Source organism: Diceros bicornis, chromosome 5, assembly GCF_020826845.1.
Source record: "Diceros bicornis minor isolate mBicDic1 chromosome 5, mDicBic1.mat.cur, whole genome shotgun sequence".
In the NCBI taxonomy this organism is placed as follows: domain Eukaryota; kingdom Metazoa; phylum Chordata; class Mammalia; order Perissodactyla; family Rhinocerotidae; genus Diceros; species Diceros bicornis.
Genome location: NC_080744.1, coordinates 97981355 through 97996450, shown reverse-complemented (window position 1 = coordinate 97996450; position 15096 = coordinate 97981355). Strand labels below are relative to the sequence as shown.

Here is a 15096-nt window from a genome sequence, read left to right as displayed (position 1 = left end):
AAGTGTTAGACTAATCTATTTTAATGTAACAGAATATGAAAAATTCATTGATATAGTTTTGGATTTCACCTTGCAATTAACCTTTAAGAAACTACTACTTGTCAAGATTTAGGAAAATATCAAAGAAGAATACCCACAATTATCTGAAAAAAATTCTCCCTCCTCCAACTACATGTCTATGGAATGCATGTTTTCTTCAAATACCTCGAGTAAAACAACATACTGTAATAGATTGCATGCACAGCAGATATTAGAATCCAGCTATCTACTATTAAGCAAGGCATTAAAGAGATTTGCAAAAATGCCAGTCAATAATTCAGGGATAATTTCTCTTTTAAAAAAGTATCTTATTTAATGGAGAAGCCCTTGAGACATTTCCACTAAGATCAGAAACAAGGCAAGAATGCCCACTCTTTCTACTACTGTTCAACATTGTAATAGAAATACTAGCCCATGCAATTAAATAAGAGAAATCAGAGGCAAAACAATGTGTAAAGAAGAAGGAGAACTATCTGTATTTTAAATTGTATGATAATATGCCTGCCAAAGCCCAGTGAATCAATAATAAAACTAACTGAAACAATAAATTAAGTCAGTGAAATAGCACAATACAATGTAAATATACAAAAATCAATGGCCTTCGTACACATAGACAATAAACAGAAGGCATGATGGTAGAGAAAACCCTATTTACAAATAGCAACAAAGAAGATTAAATACTTTGGAATAATTTTAATAAGTGTACAAATACAAGTATATAAGAGGAAAATTTTAAATACTCCTGAAAGACAAAAAGCAGGCTTAAACAAATGGAAAAACATCTTATGTTCTTGGGGAGGACAACTCAACATTATAAAGATATCAGTTCTCCTGAAGTTAATTTATAAATTTAATGCAGTCCTAATAAAAATACCAGCAAGCTATTTTATGGAGTTAAATAAGTTGATACTAAAGTTCATGTAAAAAAATAAACATCCAAGAATAGCCAAGAAAACATTAAAAAACTGTAAGGGAGGAATAGCCCTACCAGATACTAAAACATACAATAAAGCTTCTATAATTAAAATTGCATGGTACTGATGCTTAATAGACAATTGGCCAGTGGAATAGAAGAGAAAGTCCAGAATTAGTATGGGAATTTATTATATGATAAAGGTGGCATCTCAAATCACTGCATTTTTAATAAATGTTGGCGGGGCAACTGGACAGGCATTTAGAAAAAGATAAAATTAGATCCATATCTCAACCCTACACAAGAATAATTCCAAATGGATTAGAGATCTAAATGAAAAAATGAAACCATGAAAGTATCAGGGGAAAACAGATGAATTTCTCCTTGACTTTGGTATAGGAAATGGCTTTCTAACTATGACTTAAATACCAGAGATAATAAAAGAAAAGACTGATAAATCTGACTACATAAAAATTACAAATTTTTTCAATCATCATAAGCAAAGTCAAAAGACAAGGGACCAACTGGGGGAACATATTCACAACATATACCACAATGGCTTAATATCCCTAATATATGAAGAACTCCTGAAAATTGAGGGGCAAAGGACCAAAATCCCAATAGAAAAATGAGAAAGAGACGTGAACAGACAATTCACTAAAAGACAAGATACAAAAATGGCCCTCAAACATATGAAATAATGTTCAAACTCACTCATAATTAGAGAAATGCAAATTAAGACAACACTGAAATACCATTTCTTATCTGTAAAACTGACAATAATGTGACAGCATGTTCTCTTGGCTAAGACTGTGGGGAAACAGGCCTCTCATGCATTGTTGGTGCTAATGCAAATTGGTACACCCCTTCTGGATGGAAATTTGGCAATACCTAACAAAACTACATATACATTCACTTTGCAACCCAGCAATCCCACTTTTAGGATAGGTGTATCTTCTGGGTGTATCTGAAGCTACACTTCCAGCCATAGGGAAATACATATGCACAAGATTATTCTTTGCAGTATTGTTTATAGTTGCAAAATATTGGAAACGCCTAAATGTTCATCCATAGGAAAGTGGTTGAACAAACCTTGTAATCTACATAATACAGTACTATGTGGTTCTAAAAAAGAATAAGGAAGAGCTCTATGAATAATTACAGAGTGAATTCCAGGACATACTGTTAAGTGAAATAAGCAAAGCCCAAAGGAGTATCTACAGTACACTGCTCTTCGTAGAAGAAAGGAGAGGAGGTAAGAAAATACACATATATATGCTCATTTGTGCAAAAGAAATACACCAAGGATAAAGCAGAAACTTAAGAGATTGGTTACCCACAAGGGGTAGATGGAAAAGGGCTGGAAAGAGGAGGGGACTGTGGATGAGGCAGTGGGGATGAAGAGGGAGTGAGGTTTCTCTGGCTCTTAGAACCAGAGTCGTGTTTACCACGCCCTGCACAGTCTGGTGCCGGGCCGTCACTGTGCTACATGATTCTGTCACTGTGAACCTTTGGTCTGACCTCAACTCCCTAAAAGAGAGTTTTCACAGCCCTTGCCTAGGACATACCAAAACGGAATGCTTGTTTCCTTACAATAGTTCTAACCAACTACAGCTGTTCAAGAACCTTGCACCATGAGCTACCCAGATGCCAGACCCTTACTGAACTGAACAGAAGACTCTTTTCTGACCAAAGAACAATGAGGATTGTTTTAACCAGTTCCTCCCTATCCAGAGCACTAGTTTTTAGCGCTTAATCAGCATATCCATCACCAGTCTCTCCTTTCTAGCCCTTAAAAACTCTGGTTGTGTTCCCTTGCCTGGCAAGTAAGTAATTTCAGCTTTGGTATGTTTTTGTTTTTTGTTTTTGATTCTGCCTTTTTGTTAGATTCTTTGTCAACAGATAAGTAAAATATTTACATAGCCTGAAATGCCCATATACACTTCTTATTGAAATTTATTAATTTCAATTAATTAAATGTTTTGGGCAAATTTTGCAAATGTTAAATGAATAATTTGCACTTTATCTTCCTGAAATTCCTCTGCACCATCCACAGATGCAAATGATAATATACCGTGAGATTATCACAAGACGTCAGGCAGAGAGGGAGCAGGAAGTGAGCGAGGGACTGCTTAATTCATTGGCTGGCTTTTCAGACCCTGGTGGTCAACAGTGGATCTGTATTTTCGTTTGCGTAAATAAAATCACGGACACTTTTGCCTCTTTTGCCTTCATCTTGGGCATGTTGTTGAAGACGCTGGCATTTCTCATTTCAGGAATGACTATCCCTGAAGAAGACACCGATGTGGGACAAGGCAGTAAATATTGCCTTGTGGCAATTGGGAGACTCCAGGTAAGAAAAAGCTCACAGCCTTTTTAATCTCAAACAAGCGCTTATTATTACAAAGAGCAAGAGCCTATAGGTTTGGATGCTTATTCTGATCTCCTGTATACTCAGTATTTGTTGAGTTTCATGTCTCAGTCTATAGGAGCAGAAAGGGGGACTGTGAGCTGTGAGCAGCAGCATCCTTCCTTCATTGAGGACCTGAATCTGTCCATCCCCACACTTGTGCCCATTACTGCCAAGTCGAGTTCTGCTCACATCACACTGTTTAATCACCTGGAACGTTTCCCCATGGTCTGCAGGGTAAAGCACTAACTCATCTTACACCCTCATCTCCTTCCTGTCCCCTCACCTTGCCTTACTCCCAGACCACACCATTCCCTTTTCCACAAACCCACCCTGCCCCCCGCCCCCAGCCTCTGTGAATGTCCACAGGCTGTTCCTTCTGCCTGGATTTCCTTGTTCTCATCTTCTCCTTTCGAAACTCCTTCTCCTCCTGTTTACTTCCCATTTCTTCATCCTTCAAGATCCAGCTAACATGACACCCTTATCTGCTTAGTCAAAGTTAATCATTCCCTCCTGAGTCCTAGCATTGAGTTCACACGTCAGTTATCTCTCTTCACTGTCTATTTTCATATAGGTAGTTGAGTGCAAGCTCCTCAAGGGCAGGGAGTGTGTGTTTTTAGCCTTGTGAAAGTTAAATATGCTGAATAATATATATGAAGCCCACTGGCTCAATGTCTGGTACACACAGTAGCCACTCAATCAACTGGACTCCATCCTCCTTATGGCACTGAGAGCCTTCCCCATACTGATGGAGGGGGACATGGATATTGTTCAGAGGACACTAACTTTTCATGTCCCTGGTTTCCTAGGTCTTACCATTTTCAGATAAATGAATGAGCAGTTTCATTGACACATGATAAGCGTTGGTTATTCCTTGCAGATGGGTGAAGAGAGAATACTTGGGTAAATTTGGTCCACAAGTGTATACTTTCCAAATATTTTCACCAGTTCCTTAGACTCATTTGCCATCCTTAGTAAAGGGAAGGTGGGAAAAGGGAAGGGTATTAACATTTCTGAGCACCAACCATGTCCCTGGCATTGTGCTAGGGTTTAACATGCAGTATCTCTTTTGAACCTCACAACCACCCTATGAGATTACAGGTTTCATTATTCCCACTGACTGACAAGGAAACTAAGCTCAGAAGTGTAAAGGAAGTGGCCCACTATTACATTAGTCAAAGCTGTGACCAGGGCTATTTGAACATTTTAGACAAAGAAGGACCTGTGAAATTAAAGCCACATAGATTATTCCCATTCTCTATCTCTGTTGCCATTTCCATCTCTGCTTCTGTCAAAACCACGTCAATGTGGATTTCCCCATTCCAGGTGACCAGTTCTCCTGTGTGCGTGGACATGAGCGGGATGTCAGTGCCCACAGAATTCTTATCACGGCATAACTCTGATGGGATCATCACGTTTGTGGACCCAAGATGCATCAGTGTGATTGGCTACCAACCCCAGGTAGAGAGTTTTGAGTTCGTGGCAGTTGGCTAGGGATTTAACAATGCTTAAAGCACACTTATCTCGTTTGTTCAAGAGAGGACGCAATGACAACATAGGGAAACACGGCATAAAAATCCATGTCCCTGTCTGGATAGAGTAATGGCCTTCCAAATCAGGAAAGGACATTGTATGCGACTGCACGACTTAAAATTAACTCTTCATTTTTTGCCCTAGCCATTCTATTTTTCTAGCTGATTTTCACAAACTAGAGTTAAGATGCTCTATGAAAAAGGGTCTCTTTATCAATTTATTTTCATTAACATCACACAGGAAATCTCCTTATTGGAAACTTAAAAAGCATATTAATGTGGAAGACTCTGAGAAGTCTTGAAGTATAGATGTCCACTTAATTTTGCCCAACCCCTTTTTTCTCAAATGTGTTTCGAACCCTTTTTTACAGGGGGCACATTTTCAGGTCTTTGTTCCACACCTTTTGAAAAAAAGGCAGGAGAGGTTGTTGCAGATGAAGATAAACCAAAGAGATAAAATAACAATATGCATGTGAGAGCCTTAACTGGGTTGTGAGCCAGAAGACACAGAGCTGTGAAAGACACTTGGGAGACAGTTGAGGAGATGTTAATACGTATGGAATACTGGGGGATTTTAGTGAATACTTATTGATTTTTTAGGTGTCATATGGTATATTATGGTTTTGTAAGGCAATGTCATTTTTATGAGATCAATGCTTAGGGAGAAGAGTGATGATGTCTGCTGCTTACTCTCCACGGTTCAGCAAGAAATGTCTAAATATATGTGTATGTGTAGGCATGAAAGATATTTCATTGACATATTTTTTATATATTTCATTTTATATATTTCATTTCATATTTACATATATATGAAAGAAAGAGAAAAAATGCAAATGTGGCAAAATATTGACGATTGTTGAATCTCGGTAAAGGATATATAGGTGTTTATTACACTATCGTTTCAACTTTGCTGTAGATTTAAATTTCTTTCAAGATAAAAAGCAGTTAAACAAAAAAGAAAGAAAGATAAAGATCTTTGTTCTGAGGAACAAAGTCTGGGATACATTGATAGGGGTATTTTAATTACATGTGTATTTTAGAACTAGAAACAGTCCGAATTGAAATATTGGAACCATTCATGTAATTCTACATCTCTAGATTCATGTAAACTTGAGATTCTTGGATGGAATGAAGGGGAAAATTGATCTGTTTCCAAATTCACCATACCTCCAATGGCAATATATTTCCAGCCAGATCCATTTATTCGCTGGCACCTCCATGAGCATCTAGATGCTTCTTGGCACACAGATAAGACTTCCTTTCCATTGTCGGTGTCAGCTCCCACTGAGGCCGTTTGCTGATTTGGGTTCTGATCAGCGAGTTAGTTTAAATTTTTTGCCATTTAAGACACTTCCAACTGGACCACTTTCCTATAACACGTTTGGAGTTGCCTTTTGACGGTTTATCATATTCTGGTTGGTTTCATTGTTAAACACACTTTTGTCTTGGGTTGATGCTCGGTCCTTTGAATAAAACCTAGGCGAGTGAAAGTAGATAGTAAACAGGCTTTTAACAAGTACAGTTCTGTTATAACAGCATTTCTCCAGCCACAAGAGGGCTACAGTTTCCACAAGTAAACAATTCCAGTTTTCACGGGCAACACATCTGTCCTCCTGCTATCATTTGCTTTCTTTTTACGTTTATTAAAATATGTTTATTGCAGTTTGCCTCTCCAGAGAAAACAAAAATAAAATTGCATTCTGAAGCTGCTGATCTAGTTCATTAGCAAAATTAGAAGTTGGTACTGAGTATGCCAAAGGAACTTAAGAGTGGGTACCAGAAGCCAGTTCCATGATCGCTCCAAGGGAAAATTTGCATCTACTTCTTTTTCCCCTTATGGTGGGGTGAGGTAAAGGAGATGGGTTGAAAGGGGTGTAAATGAACACTCTTGTCTAACAGTGATATATAAATAATGAAAAATGGGGTTTGGAATGATTAAAGCTTGTCTCTTTATTTAGGATCTTCTAGGAAAGGACATTTTGGAATTCTGCCACTCTGAGGATCAGAGCCATCTGCGTGAGAGCTTCCAGCAGGTACCACCAGTGCCCATTTACAGCTGATATAGAACCTTGGATACACATGGATGTGGCAGACAGGACACTAGTCCTACAACGTGCCAGGCAGGCTACAAGGTCCTACTTAGGGCATCAGTCTGGGCCCCTGCCATAAAGGAGCTCACAGTCCAGTGAGGAAGGCAGACCCATTAGGAAGTCATTACTCTGTCATGGGGAAAGAGCAGAGGATGGAGAGGTTAACAATGTGGGGAAGAGGCAGGAACAGTCTCCCAGGAGAGGGAACTGTTGGGATAGGTCTTAAAGGATGTGCATAAAAGAAATGACAGGGGCCGGCCCAGTGGCACAGCGGTTAAGGGCACATGCTCTGCTGCGGCAGCCTGTGGCCCGCCAGTTCGGATCCCGGTGCGCACCAACGCACTGCTTGTCAAGCCATGCTGTGGCAGCGTCCCATATAAAGTGGAGGAAGATGGACGTGGATGTTAGCCCAGGGCCAGTCTTCCTCAGCAAAAAAAGGAGGATTGGCATGGATGTTAGCTCAGGGCTGATCGTCCTCACAAAAATAAATAAATAAATAAATAAAAGAAATGACAGAACATCCTAGACTGGGGGACCAGCACCAGAGATGCAAAATAACATGGCCTATTAGGAGCATTATAAGTAGTTCCTTATGGCTGGAGTGACGCTGGCTGACTTTTGGGAGGAGGTGGGCCGTGGTAAAGAATGAGGCTGGTGAACCCAGGTTATGAAGCATCTGCCATGCTGAGGAATTTCAGTTCTCTCCTGAGTCATTTAAGTGAGGATTCCTTTGAGGATTTTAAGCAGACTAGTGTTTTTGAAAAACAATTTTGGTAGCCCAGGTTTGTGGGAAACAGCTGGAACAAAAGACAAGTTGGGAAGCTGTTTCAATTGTCCAGGTAAGAGGTGATGAGACAGGAAATGGAGCAGGAGCCGTGGCAATTAAAAGAGGAGGCAACTTGAGGAGACATGCCGGGTTAGTGATGCTTTGCATAGAGACGGTGAAGGCGAGAGAAGAATTTAGGATGGCTTTTGGGAGCCTGAGAGGAAGGCCACCCCAATAACTGAGTCATGAGCATCATTACTGTTAGCTGCTGTGCACGGAGCACTACCACGTGTCAGCACTAGGGAAACCCTTCTGCATACACCACTTTCTTGAATCTGCTCAGCAGTCATGGGAGGGGGGCGTTATTACCTTCATGTAACAGTGAGTAAAGTGACACTCAGTGAGGTGAGAGCCTCTAAGGTCACAGGGTTGATGAGTGAGAGAACCAGGACCCTAACTGAGGACCTGTCGCCTCTTGAGCACAGGTTCAACTGTGATGAGAAAGAGCACATTCCTCAAAGGGCTCTGGCATCTCACCTCAGCCCCTGGAAAAAAGGAACAGGCAATGTTATGAGAAAAGAGGCCTATGAATTACTCTTGAAGAGGAAATAATGGTTTGTGATTCATCTGCAAGAAGTTCTCAACATTCTGCTTTACGAGTGTTTCAGAATGAGCCCTCCTACTGAAGGCCTTGCTGTGTCTGCACAAATAGACCTTGTCCTCCAGTTATACGCCATGTACGTGGGCAGATCTCTTAACCCTCCTGCTCCCTGCACAGTCTGGTCTTTACTTTCGAATCATCACCCACTCCTGGATTTCCTTCCACTTCTCAGGCTCCTTTGTCGTCCCTTGTCGTCTGCCTGCTTCCCCCAGTCCTGGGGCCCCCAGGCTCTGTCCTCAACTGCCTTCTCTCCTTTTCTCTCTGTAGTATCTCCCTCAGCAATTTTATCTACTGGGTGACTCCAGCCCATACTGTCCCTCAAGCTCCACTCCTGCGCTTGAACACCCCTTAACCTTACAACACAGAATACTTGATTCTCCTCTCCCGGCCCCCAGTCTCCCTTGCACCACCATCCACCTGGTTGCACAGGCCCGAAACAAGAAACGTTCATCACTCTTCCTTGGTCTCACTTCCCCCATCCATCATCAAGTCCTTCTGTTACACCTCCAAGGACATCGGTGGTCCAGCCCCTGCCCTCTTCCTTCCTGCTCACCTTGAGAGCCCACCCTATCTCTCATCTTGAATTTACAACAGCTTCCTTGCTGGTCTCCTGCTTTTACTCTTGTCCTAGTCCAAGCCATTCTGAAAACATAAATTAGGTTTTGACACATCTTTACTTAAAAAGTGCACCTGGAATCAAATCCCAGCCCTCACTATGGCTGCGTGATCAACAGGAACCTCACCCTGCGTGTCTCATCCTCATTTCTTCACTACCTGTGGGTTGCACTGGTCTTCTTTTGGTTCCTTGAACACATCATGCTTTTTCCCACCTCAGGGCCTTTGCATGTGTTCCCTCTGACTGGAATGCTCTTCTCTCTCTCTCTCAATGACTGACACCTTCTTATCTTTTAGGTTTTAAGTCATGTCATCTCAGAGGTACCATCAATGACTACCCTGTCTGAGAAAGATCCTCCAACTCCTTCTCAGCCCCTTGTTTTTCTCCAAAACAACTATTCCAGTTTTTAACTGTTTATTTGTCCACTGATTTCCCTGTGTGTGTGTGTGTTTGTGTCCACTCTACTAAAACATAAGCTCCTGCGGGTAGGCTCCACATCTGATGGTGAACATCATCTCCACCACGAAGTGTGGCGTTTACACGTGGGTGGCTCTTGATAATGTAGTCTAAATGGATCACCACCCTTAGCAAGTGACTGTCACTTTGGAAAAATGTGGAATTGGAATAGTTAAACACTATAAGAATATATCTTTTATGCCACGTCTTTGTTAAATATGTGGAAATTATTATAAACTTGGCATGGTCCAGCACTGCCATTTGGACTGGGTTGGCTTCATTTTTCTGGGTATATGGGGATGAAGCTCTAACAGTGCTAGGGCCTCCCCTCACTGTGGTAACCAGCCTGATCCTTTGTCACACATTATCTTATGTAATCCTCAACCCCACACAGGATGTTGTCATCCCCACTTTTTTGCAGTGGACACCAAGACTCAGAGAGGTTCAGCCACCTACCCTGGGTCACACAGCAAGGCCACAATAGAGCTAGGGCTGGAGCCTGCCTCCTTCCAGAGCATCCCTCCCTGTCTCCACGCCCTGCACACAGGCCTCTCTATCTGACAGCACATCTGAGATTTTAAACTGCTGACACTGTCAGAACCCAGTTGGTTTTGAAAAGCAAAAAAAAGGAATGGAATGTCTGATCCTGCCCTGGTGTCCAGCTTAAGTAACCCTCGCTCTGTGAGCAGCCACCTCATTCCTCAGACAGGAGGCGAAGCCAGAGCAGCAAGGCCTGAGTGCCTGGCCAGGTCACAGGGTCAGCCGGCAGCAGCCAGGCAGCCTCAAGGACATCCTGGAGTGTGCCGGGCCCCAGCCCGCGTTGTGTGCTTTGGGCTCCAGCCGCTGGCAGCCAGGGTGGGGGACGAATGTGGATAAAGGGAAGTGGCTTATTTTTACAAAAGCGGGGAAGGGGCTGTGTCAGCTCAGAGGCAGCCTGGAACTCTAGATTTAAACAAAAGCGTCTGAATGGCCCAGCAGTGAGCACCTTCGAGTGTGATCGAGTTGGTGAGGAATTTGAGTTTGTGGGGTGACCGTGTGCCAGTCCAGGGCCAGGAAGTCTGAATCTGCTCTTGGATCCCCTCCCTGGATCACAGTTTACCTAGAAGTCGAATGGAAGAGTGGAGCCCCGTGAGATTTGAAGCAGGTTCCTGTCACATCCTCTCCTTTCTGCTCAGATGCCTTCCGTGAGGACGAGGAGGGTGATCAGAGCTGCTGTCATGACAAGCTGTGCTGGGCGGGGTCTACGCCTGGCCTTGTGCTCTCAGGTGTTAGCATCACTGCTGACTTGAGCACAGTCAGATAGATCAGCTGGGTCTTCGGGCCTGGACCACGACACCTGCACTGCCTTACCTGTGTGGTCCAGTTCCCCCCACACCTTAGGGTTCCCAGCCTCCACACATTTGCTCCTTCTGTGCCTCCTGCCAGGAGAGCCCCCCACAGAGCTTCACTTGCCCACATTTTATCCACCCTCCAACGTGTGTTCCAGGCCCCATCTCCCCCAGGAACCCTCTCTGGATCCTGAGAACAGGCTGTCGCCTCGGCTTCCTGGAAACGCCGGGGCACTTGATCTTGGGTTTTTGGAGTGGTCCTTGGTGTGCTCCCTCTGCATCACAGTTCTCGATAGGCCGTGCTGGGGGAGAAGCTCTTTGGGGACAGAGAGCCTGCCAGCTACAGGGATTCATGAGAAGACAGTGGGCATTGGGGTCGGGTAGATCTGAGTCCCCCGCGCCTCTGCCACTCCTTAGGCATGAGGCCTTAGGCAGGATTTTTGAGGCTCAGTTTCCAGGTGCACAAAAGCTGTTGGGCTGTGTGAGGTAACATGTGTAAGATGCTTAGCCTGTAGCTTGGCCCCTGGAAGGGCGCAGGGCTGTGGCTCCTTCCTCTGTTCTTCATCCGCATCTCCCAGGTTGAGCTTTGCACATGGGCAATGCCTTGTGAGTGCTTGTTACATGGAGCTAAAAAATTTCACAGCATCTCAGGCATTCCGGTCAGAAGGGACACAAAAGAGCACCCTTCGTGCACCTTTTCTCAGTGCAGAGACATGGGTGTCAAAGTGTGGGGGCGGCTGCCTAGTTCCCCTGTGCTTTGTGCAGACACAGAGGAGGCCCCTGTGGGCCGCCCTCGAATGCCAGCCTGAGGGCGCATGGCCTTGTCCTCTGGCCTTGTGAGGAAGGAGCCAGCTCACTTGCCGGCAGGCGGCAACCCCGCAGCGTCCTTGCCCCGCCCCGCCCCGTGGTGCCTTCCCACACATGGGGCCACGAAGGGTCTCCCACCTCCTCGAGCTCTCGATCTGCTTTCTTCATCACCGGGGATTTCCCACCAGGGAGCCTTGTCCGTCACCCCAGGTGTATCAGCCCAGCACTAGTCATTTCGGGGAATGTGCTCCGAGCGTCTGCTCTGAGCCAGGCCCTGGGCTGAGGGTGGGGGGGGACTCAGGTGACCCAGAAGTCCCTGCCCCCTGCTGCCCACTGACATTCGACTGGGAATAAACTACAGGTGTGGAGAGTTAGGAAAGGGGATTGGGCCTTCCCTGCGCCATGGGACCAGGCCCCCCTTCTCACCTCTGATCACACTGTGGTCTCATAGTCAGGCGAGCCTGCTGCCGTGGGCCCAGAGCCCTCCCCGTCCAACCAGCCCAGGCTCTGGGGTGTACAGGCCTGTGGAGAGGAGAGCTCCTGCTCACCTTGCTTTGTCCAGGGGTATAATCGCACCCAGGCCTAGACCCACCCCCGGCCGTTTGTATCCTTTCTCTTTCTTCCGTTTATGCTTCAGCCATGAGAACTGCCCCTGAATGCCACCGTCTGCCTGTCTGATACGCTTTTACACGTCTCTGTGTTTCTGCATGTGCACAGACTGTGTGTGTCCACAAAGAGCAGAAGAGCGAAGTGTATCCAGAGAGACAAACTTGTGGTTCTGAAGCAAGATCTTGGTTCCTGTCCCAGCTTTTCCACCACAGTTGTCTGATCTTGGGCAACTTATTTAATGTCTCTGAAACTCAGTATTGTCGTCTGTAAATAGTAAAGCCCACCTCACCAAACTCTTGTGAGGATGTACCTGAAGGAATACGTTTGGAAGTATTTGGGAAACCATCCTGCAACATAAAAATAATAATAGATACATTCCTGCAAATAGATAAGGCATACGAATTTATCATTTTATTACATCTCCTCCCAAAGAGTACCTTTAATCCAATTTATAATATTAAGCACAGGCTAAGAACTTTTTAATGTGAGGTATGAAGAAGTTAATCCATGAATACAATATGCCTACATACCTGAGTGAGATGATAACTTTGGGGGGTACTAGCGCCAAACCCAGAGTGCCCTAGCAGCCAAGGCAAAAAGGGAAACACTCCAGCTTGTAGAGTTTTCATGATCTGATTTGTAAAAGCTAAGAAGTCCTGATATAAAACGGGCATTGACGAGTTGGTTTCCCACATGGTGGTGACAGAATGCCCCGAATGCAGTGCCTGTTTCAAAGAGGAGGGAGACAGAGGGTTCCCATGGCTTACCTGCTCTCTCGCCCTGTTGCTCTCACTCCCCCTTTTGCTGTCTTTCAGCTACAGTGCCCTATTCTGAGCTCCTGCTGGCCTTCGCAGCAACTGCGTGGCCTGGTGTCCCTCCCTCCTGCTGTCTGGCACCACCGTGCCTCCCGCTGACTTCCTTCTCCGAATGTTTTCTCAGGTGGTCAAGCTGAAAGGCCAGGTGCTGTCGGTCATGTATCGATTCCGCACGAAGAACCGGGAGTGGATGCTGATCCGCACCAGCAGCTTCACCTTCCAGAATCCCTATTCTGACGAGATTGAGTACATCATCTGCACCAACACCAACGTCAAGTGCGTACGCGCCTGTCCTTTGCCGCCCTTTCTCGGGCTCGTCTTTCCCGGCAGGCTCTGGCTGCACCTGCAGCTGGAGATCCCTACAGGGACAGGAGCAAGGAGAGGGAAGACGCTGTCCCGGTCACTGCTCCCCTCCCACGTTCCCCTTCCCATTGCCCTCCAGATCAGTAAGGCTCCGGGGCCAAGTGATGCTCCCAGCAGTTGGTTCAAGGTGCTCGATTTCTGTTCCTCTTCTCCTCCCCTGAGCACAGAGCCCAGCAGACTGCAGCTGGGTGTAGTCCCTGGCAGCTCCCTGGTGTGCCAGCTGCTTATGCCTGGTTTCTTCGTCCTGCTGAGGCCGGGGGCAGAGGAATGTGCGGCTCAGGGACGCACAGTTTCTCTGCTGCCCAGTCTCCTCTTCCTCAGGGCCTGGGGGCCCAGGATCTCTGCCAGCCTCACCACAGCTGCACCCACAGGTGTTAGCACTGGGGCCAGGTGACCTTGACCTGTGTGTCACTCCATCTAGCAGCCTTCACTTCCTCATCTGTGGAAGGGGTGATGATACCTCCCTCATGGGGTTGGCGTGAGGATTCAGTGAGGCTGGCGGGCTGTGGGCAGGTCCCGCCTCCTCTCTGGATTTATTCTCCAGGAAATACAAGGCCAAAGGACCAGCTAGAACAGTGGTAAAATGATGTCTAGCTGTACATGAGCACGAGGAAGCTGTGCTCAGTGTGCTGGGCGACTGCAGCCTGCAGTGGGGGGCGATGAGCTGACATCCTGAGAACTGCCCTCACGTCTCCCCACACCGCTCAGTGGTACCACCGTCCTCTGTTTTCCTGGGTTCAACACTGGCACGGGGTCTGTTTCCGCCCCTGCCTCCCCCCCGCCCCCCGCGGACAGCCTCTCTGGAGACTGAAGCCTCCCAGCAGTCACCGTGGCCCCATCGCGTATCCCACTCCCTGAATCAGGCGCTCCCCTCTGGGCCCCACGCAGCAGCCTCTTTTCCAGGCAGCACCACCCTCTGTGTCTCAGCCTCAGCCCTGCTCCTGGGCCACAAGGCGCAGAGCTGGACAGACAGGTCCACGCAGATCCCTCAGACGGCAGGTGACCAGACGGCTCCCAACTGGGCAAGTCCCCCACCCTTGCTAAGCCTCAGTTGCCTGGTCCGTGACACAGAGAGAATAGCAGAACTCCCCTCCTCTGCTCCTGCATGTGGATCGTGCGCATGCAGCCCTCTAGGGGGGCAGGCGCAGAGCCGCCCAGGGGACGGTGTCTGCAGCGGTCGTTCCTGACAGTTCACAGCAGGACGCCTCTGCCACCCGCTGTAGCCGCTTGGCCATTTCTTGGCTCATTCCGGACAGGCTGCCCCAGGTCTCCTGTGGGCTCCTGACATGCCCTCACCCACTTTCTTCCTCGAACTCTGAGCAGATCATCTTGACTTCCAGTGAACGGGAAAGCCAGGACCGTCCATGTGAACCCCCTCCTGTCCCTGAGAGTGTCCATCTCCATCCCCTCCTGTCCCCCTCTCTGGCTCCTGGCAAGGGCAAGCATCCTCCCTCCACGGCTGGTCCCTCTTTCTCTCTAGCTCCCAGCACACCCTCTGTTCCCCACGGCCCGCACTTCTGATCCGGTCCCTCGCCGCAGGCTCCTTCCCTGGGGCTTCAGGCAGGCACATGACTTCCTGGTCTTCAGAGACCCCTGTCTTGCCAACCCGCTGAAGCTTTCTCTCCCGCTGGCCCTGCCCCCCTTCACCATCCGTCCCTTCTTCACCCCGGGCAACCTGGCTTCTGCCTCCA

The 15096-nt window shown here is 46.6% G+C and overlaps 1 protein-coding gene across 9 annotated transcripts in view; it reads left to right on the top strand.

Moving 5' to 3' along the window:
• The window catches only part of ARNT2 (aryl hydrocarbon receptor nuclear translocator 2), a 121693-nt gene that overhangs the window by 71787 nt on the left and 34810 nt on the right, over positions 1-15096 (top strand). For all 9 annotated transcript variants that reach the window (XM_058542599.1, XM_058542603.1, XM_058542601.1 and 6 more), the window contains exons 6-9: positions 3229-3305; positions 4689-4823; positions 6853-6927; positions 13167-13318. In XM_058542599.1, the coding sequence (XP_058398582.1) occupies positions 3229-3305; positions 4689-4823; positions 6853-6927; positions 13167-13318 (439 nt within the window). The remainder of the gene's footprint in view (positions 1-3228; positions 3306-4688; positions 4824-6852; positions 6928-13166; positions 13319-15096) is intronic.